The 25000-nt window shown below is 39.5% G+C and overlaps 1 protein-coding gene across 2 annotated transcripts in view; it reads left to right on the top strand.

Moving 5' to 3' along the window:
• Window positions 1–25000, top strand: part of slc4a3 (solute carrier family 4 member 3) — a 119752-nt gene that overhangs the window by 62669 nt on the left and 32083 nt on the right. For both annotated transcript variants that reach the window (XM_062067564.1, XM_062067565.1), the window contains 5 exons: window positions 9733–9916; window positions 16814–16919; window positions 19602–19786; window positions 21508–21727; window positions 22038–22253. In XM_062067564.1, coding sequence (XP_061923548.1) covers window positions 9733–9916; window positions 16814–16919; window positions 19602–19786; window positions 21508–21727; window positions 22038–22253 — 911 coding nt within the window. The remainder of the gene's footprint in view (window positions 1–9732; window positions 9917–16813; window positions 16920–19601; window positions 19787–21507; window positions 21728–22037; window positions 22254–25000) is intronic.

Here is a 25000-nt window from a genome sequence, read left to right as displayed (position 1 = left end):
ATTCTAGCTATATATATATATATATATATATATATATATATATATATATATATATATATATATATATATATATATATATATATATATATATATATATATATATATACATACATATATATATATATATACATATATACATATATATATAAACTTTGGACACCCCTGGTCTAAACCATTGTTAATTTTAAAACTGACCCTGTAATGACCTGGTCGCGTCGAGGTGCGAGGTGTTCTCCCAAGGATGCAGACGGCTCGGACACAGCTTGCAGGTAGGAAAATTATTTATTTCAGGAACTAAATCGGACAGGAAAAAACAAAACGACTAGCGTGGGAGCTAGCAAGCATAATAGCATAGCCTGAAAGCTAGCAAGAATCAAAAAGGTCGATACGTGTTGCATGAAAGCAAATTAGGAAGCCAGACCGAGTGAGGCCAGGGCAAAGACTAAATAGCCCTCTGATTAGTGCCCGGACAACAGGTGAGCGTCTCGAACACTAACCAGAGGCAGCTGAGCATAATCTGCTGTCATGGCAACAGAAACGAACAAACACAAGGGGCTGAAAACACATGTGACTAGAAAACTTAAACAAACTATGATCCGGGCAGCGGATCCTAACAGTACCCCCCCCTAAAAGGACAGATTCCAGATGTCCCTTGAAAACAAAAAAACAACTGGAACCCAAAAAAAACAAGCAATAGTTCATGAGTCAAGGGCGGGCGGGGGGGTGACTTGGTGGTGGGTCGCCAGGCCACGTGTCCCCGAATCCACCGGGGAAGGGTCAGGTGGCGGCGGCGAATGGAACGCCGCCGCCGCTGGCGAGGCGGGCGACCACGGTAAGGCCACATTCGTGGCCGCCGAGAAGGTGGGCGTGAGTGGCGCCAGAATTTCAGCAGCCTCTGAGTCCTGCAACAAAGTCTTGAATGTCGCTGCTGTTTGCGCCACTGACGTCCTTTCACTGACCTCGAGGGCTGCATGCGGGGACCTGCTTTCCGCTTGCGCCGCCGGACCACTCGAGGTCGCTGAGATGTCGCTGTCGTGGCAGCCGGAGTCGCTGTCGTGGCAGCCGGAGTCGCTGTCGTGGCAGCAGGAGTCGCTGTCGTGGCAGCAGGAGTCGCTGTCGTGGCAGCAGGAGTCGCTGTCGTGGCAGCAGGAGTCGCTGTCGTGGCAGCAGGAGTCGCTGTCGTGGCAGCAGGAGTCGCTGTCGTGGCAGCAGGAGTCGCTGTCGTGGCAGCAGGAGTCGCTGTCGTGGCAGCCGGAGTCGCTGTCGTGGCAGCAGGAGTCGCTGTCGTGGCAGCCGGAGTCGCTGTCGTGGCAGCCGGAGTCGCTGTCGTGGCAGCCGGAGTCGCTGTCGTGGCAGCCGGAGTCGCTGTCGTGGCAGCCGGAGTCGCTGGTGCGAGAACCAGTCGTGGTGCAGGTGCTGGTGCGAGAACCAGCCGTGGTGCAGGTGCTGGTGCGAGAACCAGTCGTGGTGCAGGTGCTGGTGCGAGAACCAGTCGTGGTGCAGGTACTGGTGCGAGAACCAGTCGTGGTGCAGGTACTGGTGCGAGAACCAGTCGTGGTGCAGGTACTGGTGCGGGGACCAGTCGTGGTGCAGGTACTGGTGCGGGGACCAGTCGTGGTGCAGGTACTGGTGTGGGAACCAGCCGAGGTGCAGGTACTGGTGTGGGAACCAGCCGAGGTGCAGGTACTGGTGTGGGAACCAGCCTAGGTGCAGGTACTGGTGTGGGAACCAGCCGAGGTGCAGGTACTGGTGTGGGAACCAGCCGAGGTGCAGGTACTGGTGTGAGAACCAGTCGAGGTGCAGGTGGCCTAGCTGGCGGTTGCGGCTTAGCAGGCCGAAAAACCGGTGGTGGCGGCCGGGCAGGAGGTTGTGGCTTAGCCCGCCGAAGGACAGGTGGCGGTGGCCGAGCAGGAGGTTGCGGCTTAGCACGCCGTTGTGCCACCCCACTCGCACAGCTCCCAGTACTAGCCCCCCCCTCAAAAAGCGGATCCCAGACGCGTTCCTTGCGGACTGGAACCGTCTTCAAGGGTGGGTGGAGGGTGGTCAGGGGGAGGGCTGAATCCTCTCCTCTAAATTGTCCAAACTGTCTATTGTCACCCCCCACTTGAGACTGGGACTGACTAGACTTAGTCCTTAAAAAAATGTCCTGATAGTGTTTTATTGCAGAATTAAAGTCACTTGAAAATGGCTGGCAGGAAGAATTGACATGATGTCTAAAAAAGTCTTTGTCTATGACGTCATCCAAAATGGACGGGACAACGTCATCAAGCGGCGTGTCATCAGGGGGGTGCCGACGGAATGACGTCATAGCTGCAGTCCCAGTGATTGACAGGCCAGTCATAACAATCATCGGTAAGGTAGTTGAAGGTATTAACAGACCTTTGAAGAGGGAAATCTTGGGCTGAATGTAGCTTGCTGTGTACCGTCGGAGGAGTTTGAGGGAGTGGCGCGTCTTGGCGGCGAAGTGAAGACCTCTTGGGTGGCTTCCGTCTTCGCTGACGCGTCCGGTGGTGCGGAGGTGTGGCGATGTCCTCGGGCCAAACGGAGTGGATTGGGACCAACTTTCCGTTAGGACCCCAGATCAGGTCCTGGCGCTCCGAGGGGGAGTAGCGGAGAGTCTCCGCCTCCATCGCTCGCAACACCATCCACGCACCTTCGTCCATCTCCTCCGACATGCTCGCTGCGAGAGAACTTCTTCTTGCTGGCTTCCTACTGTAATGACCTGGTCGCGTCGAGGTGCGAGGTGTTCTCCCAAGGATGCAGACGGCTCGGACACAGCTTGCAGGTAGGAAAATTATTTATTTCAGGAACTAAATCGGACAGGAAAAAACAAAACGACTAGCGTGGGAGCTAGCAAGCATAATAGCATAGCCTGAAAGCTAGCAAGAATCAAAAAGGTCGATACGTGTTGCATGAAAGCAAATTAGGAAGCCAGACCGAGTGAGGCCAGGGCAAAGACTAAATAGCCCTCTGATTAGTGCCCGGACAACAGGTGAGCGTCTCGAACACTAACCAGAGGCAGCTGAGCATAATCTGCTGTCATGGCAACAGAAACGAACAAACACAAGGGGCTGAAAACACATGTGACTAGAAAACTTAAACAAACTATGATCCGGGCAGCGGATCCTAACAGACCCCTTAACATGAAAATTGTATTTTGTATATAATTCAATTTTAGGGCCCATTTGGATCAGTTTATATTTGGGTTTATGCTAAATACTCATTTACATTTTTTTCCACATAAGAAATCAGTGTCTTTGGAGGTGAGTTAAAGAATTACAAGCTTGTTTTTAAACGGTACTTTTGACTGCTGACAATTCTCACCCGGAACATAGTCATGTGTGTTGTGACTGTCATGGCCAAAAGCTTTAGTAAATCTTAAACATCTTAATCTCCAATGATGGTAAATGTTATTGTAGCTGAAAAACAAACCAGCCTTCCTTAATCCTTTTAATGATATAGTAGGAATTCAACGACATTCGAACACTGATCTGAGATGCCATCTTCCATTCTTTTGGTTTGTCTTACAAAAAAGGCTGACATCGGGAAGCCACACTGGGAATTTCCAGAATGTTAGATTTAACGAGACTTGGCTCATCATTTGAACTTTCCTGTGGTTGACAGGGCTGCAGATGTTGGAACTGTATTGTGGTCGTGCCCGGCTTGAAAGCCTACGCCATCGCCAACGATGTTTTGCGTAATCAGCCGGGGCCTTCGGTCTCTACAAGTGTTGTGTTCGGGTTTACGTATTACAAGGCAGCACACTAATAACAACATGCAAATAATTTGTTTTTCAACAAATGTCTGTCTCGTGAGAAACCCTGGTCTAGATCTGCTGGGGTTTTTTTATGTTTTTTTTTTTTTTTACTGTAGGCCGAGAAAATAAATAACATTACAGGAGTGGGCCAAAGAAAAGGCAAACTAAAATAAATACATAGAGTGGGGTGCACGGACCCCCAGGGATGGTTAATACAAACCCCGTTTCCATATGAGTTGGGAAATTGTGTTAGATGTAAATATAAACGGAATACAATGATTTGCAAATTATTTTCAACCCATATTCAGTTGAATATGCTACAAAGACAACATATTTGATGTTCAAACTGATGCAATTTTTTTTTTTGCAAATAATCATTAACTTTAGAATTTGATGCCAGCAACACGTGACAAAGAAGTTGGGAAAGGTGGCAATAAATACTGATAAAGTTGAGGAATGCTCATCAAACACTTATTTGGAACATCCCACAGGTGAACAGGCAAATTGGGAACAGGTGGGTGCCATGATTGGGTATAAAAGTAGATTCCATGAAATGCTCAGTCATTCACAAACAAGAATGGGGCGAGGGTCACCACTTTTTCAACAAATGCGTGAGCAAATTGTTGAACAGTTTAAGAAAAACCTTTCTCAACCAGCTATTGCAAGGAATTTAGGGATTTCACCATCTACGGTCCGTAATATCATCAAAGGGTTCAGAGAATCTGGAGAAATCACTGCACGTAAGCAGCTAAGCCCGTGACCTTCGATTCCTCAGGCTGTACTGCATCAACAAGCGACATCAGTGTGTAAAGGATATCACCACATGGGCTCAGGAACACTTCAGAAACCCACTGTCAGTAACTACAGTTGGTCGCTACATCTGTAAGTGCAAGTTAAAACTCTCCTATGCAAGGCGAAAACCGTTTATCAACAACACCCAGAAACGCCGTCGGCTTCGCTGGGCCTGAGCTCATCTAAGATGGACTGATACAAAGTGGAAAAGTGTTCTGTGGTCTGACGAGTCCACATTTCCATATTGTTTTTGGAAACTATGGACGTTGTGTCCTCCGTACCAAAGAGGAAAAGAACCATCCGGATTGGTATAGGCGCAAAGTTGAAAAGCCAGCATCTGTGATGGTATGGGGGTGTATTAGTGCCCAAGACATGGGTAACTTACACATCTGTGAAGGCGCCATTAATGCTGAAAGGTACATACAGGTTTTGGAGCAACATATGTTGCCATCCAAGCAACGTTACCATGGACGCCCCTGCTTATTTCAGCAAGACAATGCCAAGCCACGTGTTACATCAACGTGGCTCTCACAATATTATGCTAGATCCACTAGACGTCCATTGCACCGGTCGCCCGGTCCATCCTGGACAGTCAAACCAACACTTTCCCAAGTTCCAAACCAAAGTCCGGTTTTCCTGGAAATTCCAACTCTTCAACATTCAAACTATTCTTAGATTCTTTCAGTATTCCAGTTCAACTTCATCATTCAAGCATTGACATGCAATTCCTTCAGGAATTGCCTCATTTAGTCACAGTCATGGTCAAAAGTATACATACACTTGTAAAGAACATAATGTCATGGCTGTCTTGAGTTTCCAATAATTTCTCAAACTCTTATCTGACCACAGAACTTTCCTCCAGAAGGTCTTATCTTTGTCCATGTGATGTCAGATGAAACTAAAATTGAGCTGTTTGGCCACAATACCCAGCAATATGCTTGGAGGAGAAAAGGTGAGTCCTTTAATCCCAGGAACACCATACCTACCGCCAAGCATGGTGATGGTAGTAATATGCTCCGGGACTGTTTTGCTGCCAATGGAACTGGTGCTTTACAGAGACTAAATGGGACAACGAAAAAGGAGGATTACCTCTAAATTCTTCAGGACAACCTAAAATCATCAGCCCGGAGGTTGGGTCTTGGGTGCAGGTGGGTGTTCCAACAGGACAATGACCCCAAACACACGTCAAAAGTGGTAAAGATATGGCTAAATCAAGCTAGAATTAAAGTTTTAGAATGGCCTTCCCAAAGTCCTGATTCAAACGTGTGGACAATGCTGAAGAAACAAGTCCATGTCAGAAAACCAACACATTTAGCTGAACTGCACCAATTTTGTCAAGAGGAGTGGTCAAAAATTCAACCAAAAGCTTGCCAGAAGCTTGTGGATGGCTACCAAAATCGCCTTATTGCTGTGAAACTTGCCAAGGGACATGTAACCAAATATTAACATTGCTGTATGTATACTTTTGACCCAGCAGATTTGGTCACATTTTCAGTAGACCCATAATAAATTCATAAAAGAACCAAACTTCATGAATTTTTTTTTGTGACAAACAAGTATGTGCTCCAATCACTCTATCACAAAAAAAATAAGAATCGTAGAAATTATTGGAAACGCAAGACATTATGTTCTTTACAAGTGTATGTAAACGTTTGACCACGACTGTATGTATATATCAGTGTTTCCCACACATTCATTTATTTGTGGCGGCCCGCCACGAAATAATTAAGGCCGCTACAAAAAAAATAAAAATTTTAAATTTTAAATTTAAATGTTTTAATTTTTTTTATTTTTTTGTGTCCTGTCAAGCTTCTCAGGCAAATCATATAGTTGATGTAGATTTACTTTACAAAAGATAATTGTAGGATCAAGATTTTTGGAGCTCTTTGTTCAGTGGATCAGATGTTTGATGAAGCTTTGTGTCTATCTACCACCACTACTGTTTTCTGTTTATTTGTTACTGACTGTGGCAGGACACCTCTGCCTCTGTTTCACTTTATGTTGCTGGTAAATAATATGGTTGTAGTAGTAGGCTAAAGTTAAATTATTTAGTATGCACTAATTAAAGGGGCAGAGCTTTAAGAGACATTTTAGCTTTTATATTTTCATAAGATATATTTTTTGTAAGAACCACAATTAATAAATATATTTCAGTGAATAACTTATTGTTCAAGTCTGTATATAAATATGTACATAAAGTGTTGTAATTATATTGTAAAATGGATGGATGGATGGACGTTTAAAACAAAACTGTTATTATTAATTAGTAAGTATACATTTTTTGAGCCTTTTTAGAGAAAATCATATCATTGTAGTAAATTATGCAAATTACTCGATGTTATGGTGACCACGCCCATAGCCACGCCCCCACCGCCACAGGTATCTTGGCAGTTTATGGGAAACACTGTATATATATATATATATATATATATATATATATATATATATATATATATATATATATATATATATGTATGTGGCATGCTTCAATTCCCTGAGCTACATTTAGTCGAGCTTAGTTTACTACATTTTCCAAGTAGTTTGTCCATCACATGCGATCAAAATCGACAGTCCTGGAACTTTTCCAACCCACCTTGTACTGCACAGAAGTAGACGAGGCAAAATAAAGTTTAAATACACAACCTATAGCTTAGTTAATTTTCAGTAACATGCTTTTTGAAGTCCAAAACCCATACTTTTTAGGAGCAGTGCAAGACTTAATTTTTATCTTGCGATAATCGGTATATTAGTTTCTTGACATGCATTGTAAAAGATTAATTTTGACACCAATTGCACAGTGAATAAAATAAAGACACGGGGCTCAAATTCAAACTGGGCCATCATGCGGTCATTGTCAGCCTTTCCACGTAAATTCCCAGCATATCACTGGCAGCTTCCACTGGGAAACCAACCCTCCGTCATTACAGTCATTATGAGACTGACATCAGATTTACAACGTGGAAAGAAACACATCGAGATGCTGTTAGAATTTGGCTGGTGGCTTTCGCGAGACCACTTGAAAGATCCGTCCCGTTGAGCACGATTCTCTTTGCAGTTCCACCTCCTTTTTAGTCAAGAGGTTTGTTCTGTCCAAATTGGGTACCGTCGCACCAGGCCATGTGGTCCTCATGAGTGAGGTGATGTCACGATTTGGACTTACCAGTCATGCAAGCGATTTGTCGGGAGTGAAACGTGATTCGCACTGCGATTCCTGTCCTGTAAGCAAACCTGCACATACCTAACTCAATGGCTTTTTTACCGATATTCCGATATTGTCCAACCCTTAATTACCAATTCCGATATCTACCGATACCGATATATAAAGTCGTGGAATTAACACATTATTATGCCTAATTTTGTTGTGATGCCCCGCTACTTTTGTTAAAATGTAATAATCACTTGTCCTTCTATTTTTTGATACTTAACATTAGTTTTGGATGATACCACAAATTTGGGTATCAATCCGATACCAAGTGGTTACAGGATCTTACATTGGTCATATTCAAAGTCCTCATGTGTCCAGGAACGTATTTCCTGAGTTTATAAACATAATATAAATTTTAAAAAAACCGAAAGAAGATCATGTGATGACCGGTGCTTTTTGGAGGCGGTATAGTACCGAATAGGCTTTATTAGTATCGTGGTACTATACTAATACCGGTATTACGTACTACCTTAGTATACATACATATTTACATATATGTAAATGTATATATATACATTTATATTTACATGTATATGTAAATTTATATGTATACACACACATATGTATATATATATATATATATTAGAGATGTTCGATAATGGCTTTTTTGCCGATATCCGATATTCCGGTATTGTCCAACTCTTAATTACCGATTCCGATATCAACCGATACCGATATATACAGTCGTGGAATCAACACATTATTATGCCTAATTTTGTTGTGATGCCCCGCTACTTTTGTTAAAATGTAATAATCACTTGTCCTTCTATTTTTTGATACTTAACATTCGTTTTGGATGATACCACAAATTTGGGTATCAATCCGATACCAAGTGGTTACAGGATCTTACATTGGTCATATTCAAAGTCCTCATGTGTCTAGGGACATATTTCCTGAGTTTATAAACATAATATACATTTAAAAAAACCGAAAGAAGATCATGTGATGACCGGTGCTTTTTGGAGGCGGTATAGTACCGTATAGGCTTCATTAGTATCGTGGTACTATACTAATACCGGTATTACGTACTATACTACCTTAGTATACATACATATTTACATATATGTAAATGTATATATATATACATTTATATTTACATGTATATGTAAATTTATATGTATACACACACATATGTATATACATATATATATATATATTAGAGAATTTCGATAATGGCTTTTTTGCCGATATCCGATATTCCGGTATTGTCCAACTCTTAATTACCGATTCCGATATCAACCGATACCGATATATACAGTCGTGGAATTAACACATTATTATGTCTAATTTTGTTGTGATGCCCCGCTGGATGCATTAAACAATGTAACAAGGTTTTGCAAAATAAATCAACTCAAGTTATGGAAAAAAATGCAGGGGGTAGCGGTGGGTGTATATTGTAGCGTCCCGGAAGAGTTAGTGTTGCAAGGGGTTCTGGGTATTTGTTCTGTTGTGTTTATGTTGTGTTACGGTGCGGATGTCCTCCCGAAATTGTGTTTGTCATTCTTGTTTGGTGTGGGTTCACAGTGTGGCACATATTTGTAACAGTGTTAAAGTTGTTTATACTGTCACCCTCAGTGTGACCTGTATGGCTGTTGACCAAGTATGCATTGCATTTATTATGTGACTGGGCCGGCACGCTGTTTTTATGGAGGAAAAAAAACGTGACAACAGGTTGTAAAGAACGCAGTGCTTTTAAGGCACGCCCCCAATAATGTTGTCCTGGTGGAAATCGGGAGAAATTCTGGAGAATGGTTGCGCCGGGAGATTTTCGGGAGGGGCACTGAATTTCGGGAGTCTCCCGGGAATATCGGGAGGTTGAAACCGATACCAATAATTTACGATATTACATTTTAAAGCATTTATCGGCCCATAAGTGTGTAAAGGATATCACCACATGGGCTCAGGAACACTTCATAAAACCACTCTCTGTATTTATCAACAACACCCAACCCAACTTTTTTTTTTTTTTTTGCCACAGCCATCCAAGTGACATGAAGCACCGTTTCCACCGCTACCAATCGTCCGCCAGCCTCCATGGGACTTTCAATCACAACAATGTCCAGGACACCAGCTTGCCCCTCGTCGCCGAAGAACACGGTGAACACCAGGACAGCAAAGGGCCCGTTTATGACCCGAAACAAGAAGTCTTTGTCAGCCTGTTCGTAAGTTTGCCTTATCTTATTGTATGTCTTCCAAAGAGTCTCATGCAGGGTTAAAAATTCATAAGAGACACCATGCAGAGCTGGTAAATTTGAGCAAACAAATCTAAACCGCGTTCCACGACCGAGCCCGTAACTTGTATCTACAAAACCCAAAACCAGTGAAGTTAGCACGTTGTGTAAATCATAAATAAAAACAAGAATATAATGATTTGCAAATCCTTTTCAACTTATATTCAATTGAATAGACTGCAAAGACAAGGTATTTAATGTTCGAACTGGTAGACTTTGTTATTTTTTGCAAATATTAGCTCATTTGGAAATTGATGCCTGCAACATGTTTCGAAAAAAGCTGGCACAAGTGGCAAGGAAGACTGAGAAAGTTGAGGAATGCTCATCAAACACTTATTTGGAACATCCCACAGGTGAACAGGCTAATTGGGAACAGGTGGGTGCCATGATTGGGTATAAAAAGCAGCTTCCATGAAATGCTCAGTCATTCACAAACAAGGATGGGGCGAGGGTCACCACTTTGTGAACAAATGCGTGAGCGAGTTGTTGAACAGTTTAGGAACAACATTTATCAACGAGCTATTGCAAGGAATTTAGGGATTTCACCATCCAAGGTCTGTAATGTCATCAAAAGGTTCAGAGAATCTGGTGAAATCACAGCACGTAAAATGGAATGCCCGTGACCTCAGGCGATACTGCATCAAAAACCGACATCAGTGTGTAAAGGATATCACCACATGGGCTCAGGAACACTTCAGAAAACCAGTCTCTGTAACTTACAGTTCGTCGCTACATCGGTAAGTGCAAGTTAAAACTCTACTGTGCAAATCGAAAGCCAGTTATCAACAACACCCAGAAACGTCGCCGGCTTCGCTGGGCCCGAGCTCATCTAAGATAGACTGACGCAAAGTGGAAAAGTGTTCTGTGGTCTGACGAGTCCACATTTCCATATATTATATATATTTGTTTTGCGAAATGAGTTATTTACACAGTAAGATTCTGTAAATGTTTATTTACATACCTTCAATGTTTCCAAACGGTGCCTGTAACACAGCAGTAAAACGGCAGATCAAACAAAACAGAAGTCATCGTCATGGACCCACTAGCTGCGGAAGCTAGCTCTAGAATCAGCTAAACAGACTCAATAACTCCACAGTGACGTTTTGGTGAATTTACTGGAGGAATTTGTGAAACTAAAACAATACAAAAAGAATGCCATTGTAAGTTAATACCACTAACACGGGCACTCGTAAACGTTTTAGCATATTAGCATGATAGCATGTACAAATATGCATGAAAACAATCCTACACATGAGACGGTTTATTAAGTATGAGTAGTTTTAGTTACATTGTAAAACTTACAAACATGGCTTGGCGTGATTAATGAAGAATCCATAGGAGTAGAAACGCTATGGACGACGAGAAGACGGAACGTACTTGTACTTCCGGTTGAAAGCACTCCACCTGCAGTGAGCAAACCCTTTCAAAAGTTGGCGCCATAGCACAAACAGCATTGATTGATTGATTGAAACTTTTATTAGTAGTGTAGTAGAATTTCTGACCTTTGAACTATATTTCATGTCTGTCAAGAATGTACGCTCATTTAATTTCTCTTCTATTCTGTGCCATTGAATGGACCGGGTGTGGGACAAAAGTGAATATTAAGTCGTGCCAACCTGTCTACAGAATATTTTGATTGTCTAAGTATGATTAAGGGATTCAAGGATGTTGCAAAACAAACATGTCGAAGACCACAAAATCATGACGCACAAGGAAAAACAGACTGACGCACGAAGAAACAGATAAAAATGTCCAGGAGACCAGGACTAGAGAGAGATTGCTTTTTGTGTGTCCTGCGGAGGACGGCCTTTTGTTTGCAGGGACAAAACAATCCAACGTATGCACTTTTGACTATGAGTAAATAAACTTGTTGTACTAAATTCACTTTTGTTGCTGTTTAAGCCTTGGACAATCCACTACAGTAGATTGCACAGTACAGTACATATTCCGTACAATTGACCACTAAATGGCAACACCCGAATAAGTTGTTCAACTTGTTTGAGTCGGGGTCCACGTTAAAAGCACACCTTTTCAGTGTCTCCCCTTGTGTTCAATGCCATTTGCATTATGGTCGTTAGCGAAGAAAAGTAATAAAATAGTTGCGCCGTTTTATAAGCCACAGGGTTCAAAGCGTAGGACAAAAGTAGCTGCTTATAGTCTGGAATTTACGGTGTAGATTCTATTGGTTTATAAAATGAAAAATATCAAAACTGCTTAGATTTTTCAGTGTGTGGCCGTAGGAGGAGAAGTTTGGACACCCGTGCTACAGATCAAATATTTTGGAATCGCCTCTAAACGTTGGATTAAAGCCCCTTTAGTCATTTCAATAACTCACCAGAATTGTTGGGTTAGGTTGAGGGGTTATTGACATTTTTATGCTTTGCACTCAACAATATGAGAAGGTATTTTCCATTCTATGATCGTTTTCCGTAAAAAAAAAAAAAGTTTATAACGCCCTGACCTCGACCACGAGAAAACCAATTTGAACAAACATCGCGAGCCAGCAAGGCCATCTTGTCCAACATCAGTGACCTCATTAATCATTGGATTAAACAATAACAAAACATGCATTGCGTGGAGACATAATGACCAAATGGCCTTTTAATAGACTTTTTCTTGATATTCTCTGGTGTCGCGTATTGACCAGGAGATACGAGGGGGCTGACGAAGGGCCGTAAAGTTGAAACAGTGCAGGCTGATACGATATCACGTCATCAACATCCAGTCGACTGAAGCCAAAAGCGAGGGATTTGACGGGAATACGACGAGATAATTGAACTCAGCTATCTTAATAATCAAGCAGACACACGGCACGGCAGTACTTCATGGTATTCATTAAGTTCTGAAATAAGCAGCTATCTTTGATCAAGCATGCGAGGCTCGCATTTCGCATTTCGGCGATGACAGAAGTAGGTACTGGTTGAAGTCGGAGAGCAAAGCCCACTTGACCACGTGCGTCGGATTATGTTCTGAGTCAGCACCCTGGCACTTCTTTTTAAGACTTTTTTTGATGTATGAGCTGTGAAACCATGCAAAATGTTGGTGTTCGTCATGAGGGCTCGCACATTGCTGGGGTTTTTTGCTTCTTCTATACATTTAGACGCCTTTTTGAGGCCCCTAACATGTAGGAAAAGTCCCCATAGTTTGCATATATTTATGGGTTGCCGGAAATTAATTTTCTAAATTGACTCTCTAGCGCCACCTTTAAAATTTGTTCCACGTATCGACATGAAAATCACGGGACACGTCGGTCATGGCGGGATGCACATAAAAGTCTCAGGAACCCATACCTGAAAACACACAGGAAGTCGGTCATCTTGGTTTTTGTCTTTCATTTTTCGGCAAACAAAAGGGGTCGTACTTTCACGAAGTCCTCTTAGGGACTGTGGACAAACGAGTCGCGGTTAAAATTACAGATACTACACATATAGTCGATGATAAATAGCAAACTATTTTTTCTCACGGGCGCCAACTCCGATTGTTTTTGGCCATTTTTCGGCAAAAAAGGGGTCGTAGCTTAACGAACTCCTCTTAGGGACTGTGGCCAAATGAGTCATAGTTGAAATTACAAATACTACACATGTAGGCGATGATAAATTGCTAACTATTTTTTCTTACGACATAAGATGTGAGCGTGGTATGGCGCTAAACTTTGCTACGATGGTTTTTGGCCTTTTTTCGGTAAAAAAAAGGGGTCGTACTTTAACGAACTCCTCCTAGGGACTTTGACCAAACGAGTCGCGGTTAAAATAACAGATAGTACACATATAGTCGATGATAATTAGCAAACTATTTTTCCTCACACCAGAAGTGGTATGGCGCCAAACTTTGCTCCGATTATATTTGGCCATTTTTCGGCAAAAAAAGGGGTCGCACTTAACAAACTCCTCTTAGGGACTGTGGCCAAACGAGTCGCAGTTGAGATTACAAATACTACACATATAGGCGATGATAAATTGCTAAATATTTTTTTCTTACGACATAAGATGTGAGCGTGGTATGGCGCCAAACTTTGCTCCGATAGTTTTTGGCCATTTTTCGTCAAAAAAACCGGGTCGTACTTTAACAAACTCCTCCTAGGGACTTTGACAAAATGAGTTGTGGTTAAAATTACAGATACTATACATATAGGCCATGATAAATAGCAAACAATTTTTTCTCACGCCAGAAGTGGTGTGGCGCCAAACTTTGCTCTGATTATTTTTGGCCATTTTTCGGCAAAAAAGGGGTCATACTTTAACAAACTCCTCTTAGGGACTGTGGCCAAATGAGTCATAGTTGAAATTACAAATACTACACATGTAGGCGATGATAAATTGCTAACTATTTTTTCTTACGACATAAGATGTGAGCGTGGTATGGCGGCAAACTTTGCTCCGATTGTTTTTGGCCATTTTTCGGCAAAAAAGGGGTCGTAGTTTAACGAACTCCTCTTAGGGACTGTGGCCAAATGAGTCATAGTTGAAATTACAAATACTACACATGTAGGCGATGATAAATTGCTAACTATTTTTTCTTACGAAATAAGATGTGAGCGTGGTATGGCGCTAAACTTTGCTCCGGTTGTTTTGGGCCATTTTTCGGCAAAAAAAAGGGGTCTTACTTTAACAAACTCTACCTAGGGACTTTGGCCAAATGAGTCACGGTTAAAATTACAAATACTACACATATAGGCGATGATAAATTGCAAAAAAAAAAAAAATATTGCGCCATAAGATGTGAGCGTGGTATGACGCCAAACTTTGCTTGAATGGTTTTTGGTAATTTTTCTGCAAAAAAAAAGGGGTTTTACTTTAACAAATTCCTCTTAGGGACTTTGGCCAAACGAGTCGCAGTTAAAATTACAGATACTACTAGAGATGTCGGATAATATCGGCCTGCCGATATTATCGGCCGATATATGCGTTAAAATGTAATATCGGAAATTATCGGTATCATTTTTTTTATTATCGGTATCGTTTTTTTTTTTTTTTTTAATTAAATCAACATAAAAAACACAAGATACACTTACAATTAGTACACCAACCCAAAAAACCTCCCTCCCCCATTTACACTCATTCACACAAAAGGGTTGTTTCTTTCTGTTATTAATATTCTGGTTCGTACATTATATATCAATATATATCAATACAGTCTGCAAGGGATACAGTCCGTAAGCACACATGATTGTGCGTCCTGCTGGTCCACTAATAGTACTAACCTTTAACAGTTAATTTGACTAATTTTCATTCATTACTAGTTTCTATGTAACTGTTTTTATATTGTTGTACTTTCTTTTTTATTCAAGAAAATGTTTTTAATTTATTTATCTTATTTTACAATTTTTTTTAAAAAGTACCTTATCTTCACCATACCTGGTTGTCCAAATTAGGCATAATAATGTGTTAATTCCACGACTGCATATATCGGTTGATATCGGTATCGGTTGATATCGGTATCGGTAATTAAAGAGTTGGACAATATCGGAATATCGGATATCGGCAAAAAGCCATTATCGGACATCCCTAGATACTACACACATAGGCGATGATAAATAGCAAACAATTTTTTCTCACGTCATAAGTGGTATGGCACCAAACTTTGCTCCGATTGTTTTTGGCCATTTTTCGGCCAAAAAAAAGGGGTCGTACTTTAACGAACTCCTCTTAGGGACTGTGGCCAAACGAGTCGCAGTTAAGATTACAAATACTACACATATAGGCGATGATCAATTGCTAACTATTTTTTTCTTACGACATAAGATGTGAGCGTGGTATGGCGCCAAACTTTGCTCTGATGGTTTCTGGCCATTTTTCGGCAAAAACAACGGATCGTACTTTAACAAACTCCTCCTAGGGACTTTGGCCAAACGAGTCGCGATTAAAATTACAGATACTACACATATAGGCGATGATAAATCACAAACAAGTTTTTATTACGCCATAAGATGTGAGCGTGGTATGGCGCCAAACTTTGCCCTGGTGATTTTTGGAGATTTTTCGGCAAAAAAGGGGTTGTACTTTACCCAACTCCTAGGGTCTTTGACCAAATAAGTTGCGGTTAAAAATTACAGATACTACACATATAGGCGATGATAAATTGAAAACAAATTTTGCCTACGCCATAAGATGTGGGCGTGGCTTGGCGCCAAACATTGCTCCGATGATTCGCCACACAACACGAAACGTTAATAACTCGGCTCCACAAAATAATATCTCGATCTTATTTGGTAGAAATGATGAGGATGACACCCTGAAGTGCCCGATGGGTCAGTACCTGTTCTTACCTACTCGTAGTGGGTGGAGCCTAGCATCAAAAACCGCCCCACGCCATCACAAATCTGTCATGTATGCACTTTAGCTGATCCGAGACGGATACTAAACCAATAGCTGATGATAAATTGAAAAAAAATGGTCGGCGAAGTACAGGATGTGGGCGTGGCATGGCGCCACACTTTGATCTGATGGTTCGCCACGAAACACGAAACGTTAATAAATCGGTTTCACAAGTTAAGATTGCTGTGTTGTTTTTCTTCTCTATGTTGGACGCCTTTTAAAGGCTCTTAACATGCACGAAAAAGTCCCCCAAATTTTTGGTGGTGCGTCAGGGCGACATGCGTGCCGGCGGACTCGCCTAAACCCACCGGCGCAACCGGGGCGAGGGCCCGTTCAATGCACTTTTAATTGTGTTGTGGTTTTTAACTCAAACGCAGTCGGTCCATAAGGAATATTGCAAGAGGCACTGCTGGCTCAATAATACGACTTAATTTATCCCAAGCTGCAGTGTGTTGTCATATAATGTTACTCATAACAATCATGTGGATAATCTGTGTACTGTTCTTCCTCCAAGAAATCTCTCCACCCTCTATCTCCTGAGAGCCATCCAGCGGCCGCCAGATCCTTAAAGCTCCTCGCCAAGATACCCAGAGATGCCGAAGCTGTCATTGTTTTAGTTGGTGAGCGCTTACAATTTTGGACCAAGTACTTCTTCATTTACTTTGGCTTATCTTTAAAAAAAAAAGCACATCATTAAGTGCATGCTGTCACTGTACAGCCCAAATCAATTAAATCTATTCAGACCAGTTTTTGTCTCATTCTGTTGAGCGTTTTAGCTGCACGTCACGGCGTTCTGTTGAAAATAATTTGAATAAGTTAAACACAACATTTTTTGGGACAAGTACTTTAAAAAAAAATATATATTTACAGGCAATTTTAAGATTTCTAAAAAGTTCACTCAGACCTCCACCAAGGAGACTTACTGTATTGTAGGGCTACACAAAAAAAATAATATATATATATTTTTTTAAATGTTCGAGATTGATTCCTAACTTTCCAAACAGATTAAAATATATAAATAAAATAAATAAATTGTTCTTAAAAATAAAAATAAAAAAATAAAAAAATAAATAAATATATATATATATATATATATATATATATATATATATATATATATATATATATATATATATATATATATATATATATATATATATATATATATATATATATATATATATATATATATATATATATATATATATATATATATATATATATATATATATATATATATATATATATATATATATATATATATGTCTTAATTAGATTATCCAAAAAAATATAGTGCTCGATACCGTGGTAGAGCGTTATATGTATGTGTGGGAAAAAAAATCACAAGACTATTTCATCTCTACAGGCCTGTTTCATGAGGGGTTTCCTCAATCCTCAGGAGATTTTAATGGAAGCATTCACATAGGTGTACCATGGTATGTGAATGCTTCCATCAAAATCTCCTGAGGATTGAGGAAACCCCTCATGAAACAGGCCTGTAGAGATGAAATAGTCTTGTGATTTTTTTTCCCACACATACATATATATATATATATATATATATATATATATATATATATATATATATATATATATATATATATATATATATATATATATATATATATATATATATATATATATATATATATATATATATATATATATATATGTATGTATATATATATATATATATATATATATATATATATATATATATACATATACATATATATATATATATATATATATATATATATATATACATATATATATATATATATATATATATATATATATATATATATATATATATATATTCACACACATACACACACACACACACACACACACATTTATATATGTGTATATATACAGTATATGTGTGTGTGTATATATGTATATATATATATATATATATGTATATATATATATATATATATATATATATATATATATATATATATATATATATATATATATATATATATATATATATATATATATATATATATATATATATATATATATATATTTATTTTATTTATTTATTTTTTAAAAGAAAATACTATTTAAAAAAAGACGTTTTTATGCAATCTCCATGCCTCTGCACTTGTTTTTTTTACATTTTTTTATCATAATTAATATACCAAATATTACATTGCAATAATCGGTTTGACGTGAGAGAATTGTGTTGAATCATGATTCTATTTTGGAACATAGGTGTACTGTACAGTAAACCCTTCTTTATTTCTGTCAGTTGGTTTCCGGACATTGTCGCGATAATTGAATGAATAGAGCATAAAAAAGCTGTTTAGTATCTTCGGAATACATTTTTTAAATTTATTTTTTCCCCGTGTTTTTAAAAAAAAAATTTTTTAATTTGTATTTATTCATTTGATAGGGAAATCATAATACAGGTACTGAGAAAACAGACACTTGTTTCCCTCCCCCCAAAATAAAATAAATAAATAAAATATACAAAAATAATAATAAAAAAACAGATAAATAAATTAAGTAATTAATTAAATATTCTAACACAGTGTTACTGTTCAAACTGTGTGTAATGTTACAGTGGCCAAAACATTAGATTTACTTGTCAAATAAAACCTCTGCCTTGTTTTAAATGAATACTTGGGCCTACTACGCTACTGTTTTTTAATGGGATTTTGTTTAACGAGTATATTCAATATTTTTGGCCACTATGTTTGAATATAAGAAAATAAAACACTGTACTTGAATTACGTGATTCGTTGGCATACCACCACATAGAGCTTGCGTTCCACTCGTACCACAGTCTGAGAATCCCTGTTCCGGATAATGAATATTGTACCACAACAATACAATACAATGTACTGCAATCAACTATAGTAATTTGATGAAGTAACGTAATAATAATGCACGGCATGTACCTTGGAGAGCAGACTTCTACGGTATCTCTTGCAAGCAACTTCTCCATCAAACACACCATCAGCAGCTTCTCCGTGGTTTCATGGAATAATACAAGTCATGTTTTTCGATGATTTATTTCTTTAATTCAATGATTATAATATGCTTCTTTTTCAGCACTGTTTTGCACACCCACTTTATTTATTTACAGGGTTAAAAAAAGGTCTCGAGCTATAAGCTAATGCTAGCAGTAACCTAATTTTTTGCTCGCAACTCAAAGCATAACAATTACAAACAAAAAAAAAGAGTGTTAGCTGGTGCACGCATAAGTTGAGGTTACACTATATTACAGCCATTGGAAGATGGTCAAAGAACAGAACATATTAACGTGTTTTTGTTGTTTTGTTTATCAGGGTGTGTTGAATTTCTGGAGCAGCCAGCCATGGCTTTCCTTCGGCTCAATGAGGCTGTGCTTCTGGAGTCGGTGTTGGAGGTCCCTGTTCCTGTCCGCTTCATTTTCGTTCTCCTCGGTCCCAGTCAGTCCAACATGGACTATCATGAGATTGGACGTTCCTTCTCAACCCTCATGTCTGACAAGGTACAGTACGCTACCCGGGCCATATATACAGTATATATAAGGGCTGCAACAACTAATCGATTAAATCAATTAAAATCGATTATAAAAATAGTTGGCGATTAATTTAGTCATCGATTCGTTGGATCTATGCTATGCGCATGCGCAGAGGCAATTTTTAATTTTTAATTTATTTTTTTATTTGTATTTTATCTTATTTTTAAAAAAATATAAACTATATATATATATAAACTATATATATATATAAACTGCAACATGTACAAACAGCTGAGAAACAATAATCAAAATAAGTATGGTGCCAGTATGCTGTTTTTTTCAATAAAATATTGGAAAGGATAGAAATGTAGTTTGTCTCTTTTATCCGATTATTAATCGATTAATCGAAGTAATAATCAACAGATTAATCGAATATCAAATGAATCGTTAGTTGCAGCCCTAATATATATATATATATATATATATATATATATATATATATATATATATGTTTGTATGTATGTATGTATGTATATATACATATACACTACCGTTCAAAAGTTTGGGGTCACCCAAACAATTTTGTGGAATAGCCTTCATTTCTAAGAACAAGAATAGACTGTCGAGTTTCAGATGAAAGTTCTCTTTTTCTGGCCATTTTGAGCGTTTAATTGACCCCACAAATGTGATGCTCCAGAAACTCAATCTGCTCAAAGGAAGGTCAGTTTTGTAGCTTCTGTAACGAGCTAATCTGTTTTCAGATGTGTGAACATGATTGCACAAGGGTTTTTTTTTTTTCACAAAGAAATACAATCATGTGTGCTTACGGACTGTATCCCTGCAGACTGTATTGATCTATATTGATATATAATGTAGATATTGTGTTTTTTATTTTGATTTAATTTAAAAAAAAAAAAAAAAAATTTTTTTTTTTTTTTTTTTTAAAATTCTTGTGCGGCCCGGTACCAATCGATCCGCGGGCCCGGTGGTTGGGGACCACTGTTCTAAACTTTAAGATTATTTAATGTTCCAAGCATTTTTTTTATGGTTATCAAAAATAAACACTTAAATATCTGCTTGGCATCTTGACTTAGGTTTTCAAAGCAAGGTATCCATCAGACTGTAAAAAAATGTAATAATCAAAAACAGTTGCTTTTGCAAGTATGTTTTATTTCATATAAATTCACTGTAACACGTGGCCCTCTGAGGGCAGCCAATAATTGCGAGGTGGCCCTTATTAAAAATGAGCCTGACGTCCCTGCTTCACATCAAGTTTAGTTTAAGATAATATAACTCATTACTGATTTAGCTTAGGATCACAGGTGAGCTGGATGGAGCCTATCCCAGCTGACCCGTGACCAGTGTCGTGTCTCCAAATGAACCTGTGATGTAGGTTTATGGACTGTGAAGAAACCAGAGCACCCGGAATAAACCGAGCGTACCAACTCCACACAGTGTGGTGTGAACCCAGAACCACCTGGCGCTGAGGCAGTTATTCTAACCACATGTCCCACAGTGCTACCCATAAGGAAACACTTAAGGGTTTTTTTTAGTACGACCTTTGACCAACTAAGATACATGAATATATTTGTTTACCACACCCCTTCCTTGATAAACTGGTCAGCACCATTAATCACATAAAAATACAAAGTACTGGGTTTTTTTCCATGCTTTCCAACTTAATACCCAATATAAAATTCATAGTGTACTGTCAGAAAATAACACCATTTTTTAAAATCTTATTTCAGAACTTCCATGAGGTTGCTTATTTCGCTGACAACAGACAGGACCTACTGAATGGCATCAATGAGTTCTTGGACTGCAGCATTGTCATCCCACCGTCTGACGTGGAGGGTAAAGACCTCCTGAAGACGGTGGCCGACTTCCAGAAGCAGATGCTGCGCAAGCGTAAGGAAAGAGAGTTGAAGAAGCACCATTCATCGGCTGGCATGGAACAGGACAACAAAGGTATTCGATATCGTCTCCAACTTTTTGTACACAAAGGCCCGTTGGATTGTGCGGAAACAAAAATTATGTATTTTGGAATATAATTACCATAACATCCATACCAAAGACCAAGGGACTGGGGCCTAATGTTTTAGCAAGGACAGCAAGTCCTCTCCTGTGTTGTAATAATACATTGACACATTTTCAAGGGTTGACCGGTCCTCAAGTACAAAAAGGTTGGGGACCACTGACTTAAAGTATTAATAAACACAAACATTGAGATTAGTGCAAGTTTGCTGATTGTGAACCAAACCTGCAACTTTCCTTCCAGATATGAGTCCAGAGGAGGAGGAGAATGAAGAACAAGAGATTGACCCATTGATGCGTTCAGGGGTTCCTTTTGGAGGACTGATCCACGACATTCGCCGCCGGTACCCTCACTATGTCAGTGACTTGAAAGACGCCGTGGACACGCAATGCATCGCTGCTGTCATCTTCATTTACTTTGCCGCTCTGTCACCCACCATAACGTTCGGAGGCTTGCTAGGTAAGGTCACACTTCAAAGTGTCGGATGAATAGATGAGCACTGATGCAATGATGTATAATAGGGAAGGGATTCGTGGGGCCCCGACTGCATGTAAAGTAACTATATATATATATATATATATATATATATATATATATATATATATATATATATATATATATATATATATATATATATATACACTACTGTTCAAAAGTTTGGGGTCACATTGAAATGTCCTTACTTTTGAAGGAAAAGCACTGTACTTTTCAATGAAGATAACTTTAAACTAGTCTTAACTTTAAAGAAATACACTCTATACATTGCTAATGTGGTAAATGACTATTCTAGCTGCAAATGTCTGGTTTTTGGTGCAATATCTACACAGGTGTATAGAGGCCCATTTCCAGCAACTATCACTCCAGTGTTCTAATGGTACAATGTGTTTGCTCATTGCCTCAGAAGGCTAATTGATGATTAGAAAACCCTTGTGCAATCATGTTCACACATCTGAAAACAGTTTAGCTCGTTACAGAAGCTACAAAACTGACCTTCCTTTGAGCAGATTGAGTTTCTGGAGCATCACATTTGTGGGGTCAATTAAACGCTCAAAATGGCCAGAAAAAGAGAACTTTCATCTGAAACTCGACAGTCTATTCTTGTTCTTAGAAATTAAGGCTATTCCACAAAATTGTTTGGGTGACCCCAAACTTTTGAACGGTAGTGTATATCAATAAATCAATCAATCAATGTTTATTTATATAGCCCTAAATCACAAGTGTCTCAAAGGGCTGTACAAGCCACAACGACATCCTCGGTACAGAGCCCACATACGGGCAAGGAAAACTCACCCCAGTGGGACGTCAATGTGAATGACTATGAGAAACCTTGGAGAGGACCGCATATGTGGGTAACCCCCCCCCCCCCCCTCTAGGGGAGACCGAAAGCAATGGATGTCGAGTGGGTTTGACATAATATTGTGAAAGTCCAACACATCAGCGAAAGTCCAGTCCATGGTGGGGCCAGCAGGAACCATCCCGAGCGGAGACGGGTCAGCAGCGTAGAGATATCCCCATCCGATGAACAGGCTAGCGGTCCACCCCGGGTTGAGAGCAGAGTAGAAAAGAAAAGAAAAGAAACGGCAGATCAACTGGTCTAAAAAGGGAGTCTATTTAAAGGCTAGAGTATACAAATGAGTTTTAAGATGAGACTTAAATGCTTCTACTGAGGTAGCATCTCTAACTGTTACCGGGAGGGCATTCCATAGTATTGGAGCCCGAATAGAAAACGCTCTATAGCCCGCAGACTTTTTTTGGGCTCTGGGAATCACTAATAAGCCGGAGTTCTTTGAACGCAGATTTCTTGTCGGCACATATGGTACAATACAATCGGCGAGATAGGCAGGAGCTTGACCGTGTAGTATTTTATACGTAAGTAGTAAAACCTTAAAGTCGCATCTTAAGTGCACAGGAAGCCAGTGCAAGTGAGCCAGTATAGGCGTAATATGATCAAACTTTCTTGTTTTTGTCAAAAGTCTAGCAGCCGCATTTTGTACCATCTGTAATCTTTTAATGCTAGACATAGGGAGGCCCGAAAATAAAACGTTACAGTAATCGAGACGAGATGTAACGAACGCATGGATAATGATCTCAGCATCGCTTGTGGAAAAAATGGGACGAATTTTAGCGATATTACGGAGATGAAAGAAGGCCGTTTTAGTAACACTCTTAATGTGTGACTCAAACGAGAGAGTTGGGTCGAAGATAAAACCCAGATTCTTTACCGAGTCGCCTTGTTTAATTGTTTGGTTGTCAAATGTTAAGGTGGTATTATTAAATAGATGTCGGTGTTGAGCAGGACCGATAATCAGCATTTCCGTTTTCTTAGCGTTGAGTTGCAAAAAGTTAGCGGACATCCATTGTTTAATTTCACTAAGACACGCCTCCAGCTGACTACAATCCGGCGTGTTGGTCAGCTTTAGGGGCATGTAGAGTTGGGTGTCATCAGCATAACAGTGAAAGCTAACACCGTATTTACGTATGATGTCACCTAGCGGCAGCATGTAAATACTAAAGAGTGCAGGGCCAAGAACCGAACCCTGGGGAACTCCGCACGTTACCTTAACATAGTCCGAGGTCACATTGTTATGGGAGACACACTGCATCCTGTCAGTAAGATAAGAGTTAAACCAAGACAAGGCTAAGTCTGTCATCCCAATACACGTTTTGATACGCTCTAATAAAATATTATGATCAACAGTATCGAAAGCGGCGCTAAGATCAAGAAGCAGCAACATAGATGACGCATCAGAATCCATCGTTAGCAATAGATCATTAGTCATTTTTGCGAGGGCTGTCTCCGTAGAGTGATTTGCCCTGAAACCGGATTGAAAAGGTTCACAGAAATTGTTAGACGCTAAGTGTTCATTTAGCTGCTGTGCGACAATTTTTTCGAGGATTTTCGAGATAAACGGAAGGTGGGACACCGGCCGGTAGTTTACCATGAGGTCAGGATTGAGGTTAGGTCTTTTGAGTAGAGGATGAATAACCGCTTTTTTGAATGCTAGGGGAACAGTGCCAGAGGAAAGTGATACGTTTATAATATTTAACACTGATGGACCTAATAAAACAAAAAGCTCCTTAATAAGTTTCCCAGGAATTGGTTGTTTGTTTTGTCCCATTTACACATTATATATACATATACACATATACACATATATATATATATGTGTGTACATATATTAACATAATGGGTATGTAATTAATAT

Source organism: Entelurus aequoreus, linkage group LG13 (genome assembly GCF_033978785.1).
Source record: "Entelurus aequoreus isolate RoL-2023_Sb linkage group LG13, RoL_Eaeq_v1.1, whole genome shotgun sequence".
Lineage (NCBI taxonomy): Eukaryota > Metazoa > Chordata > Actinopteri > Syngnathiformes > Syngnathidae > Entelurus > Entelurus aequoreus.
This window is presented reverse-complemented; position numbering and strand designations above follow the sequence as displayed.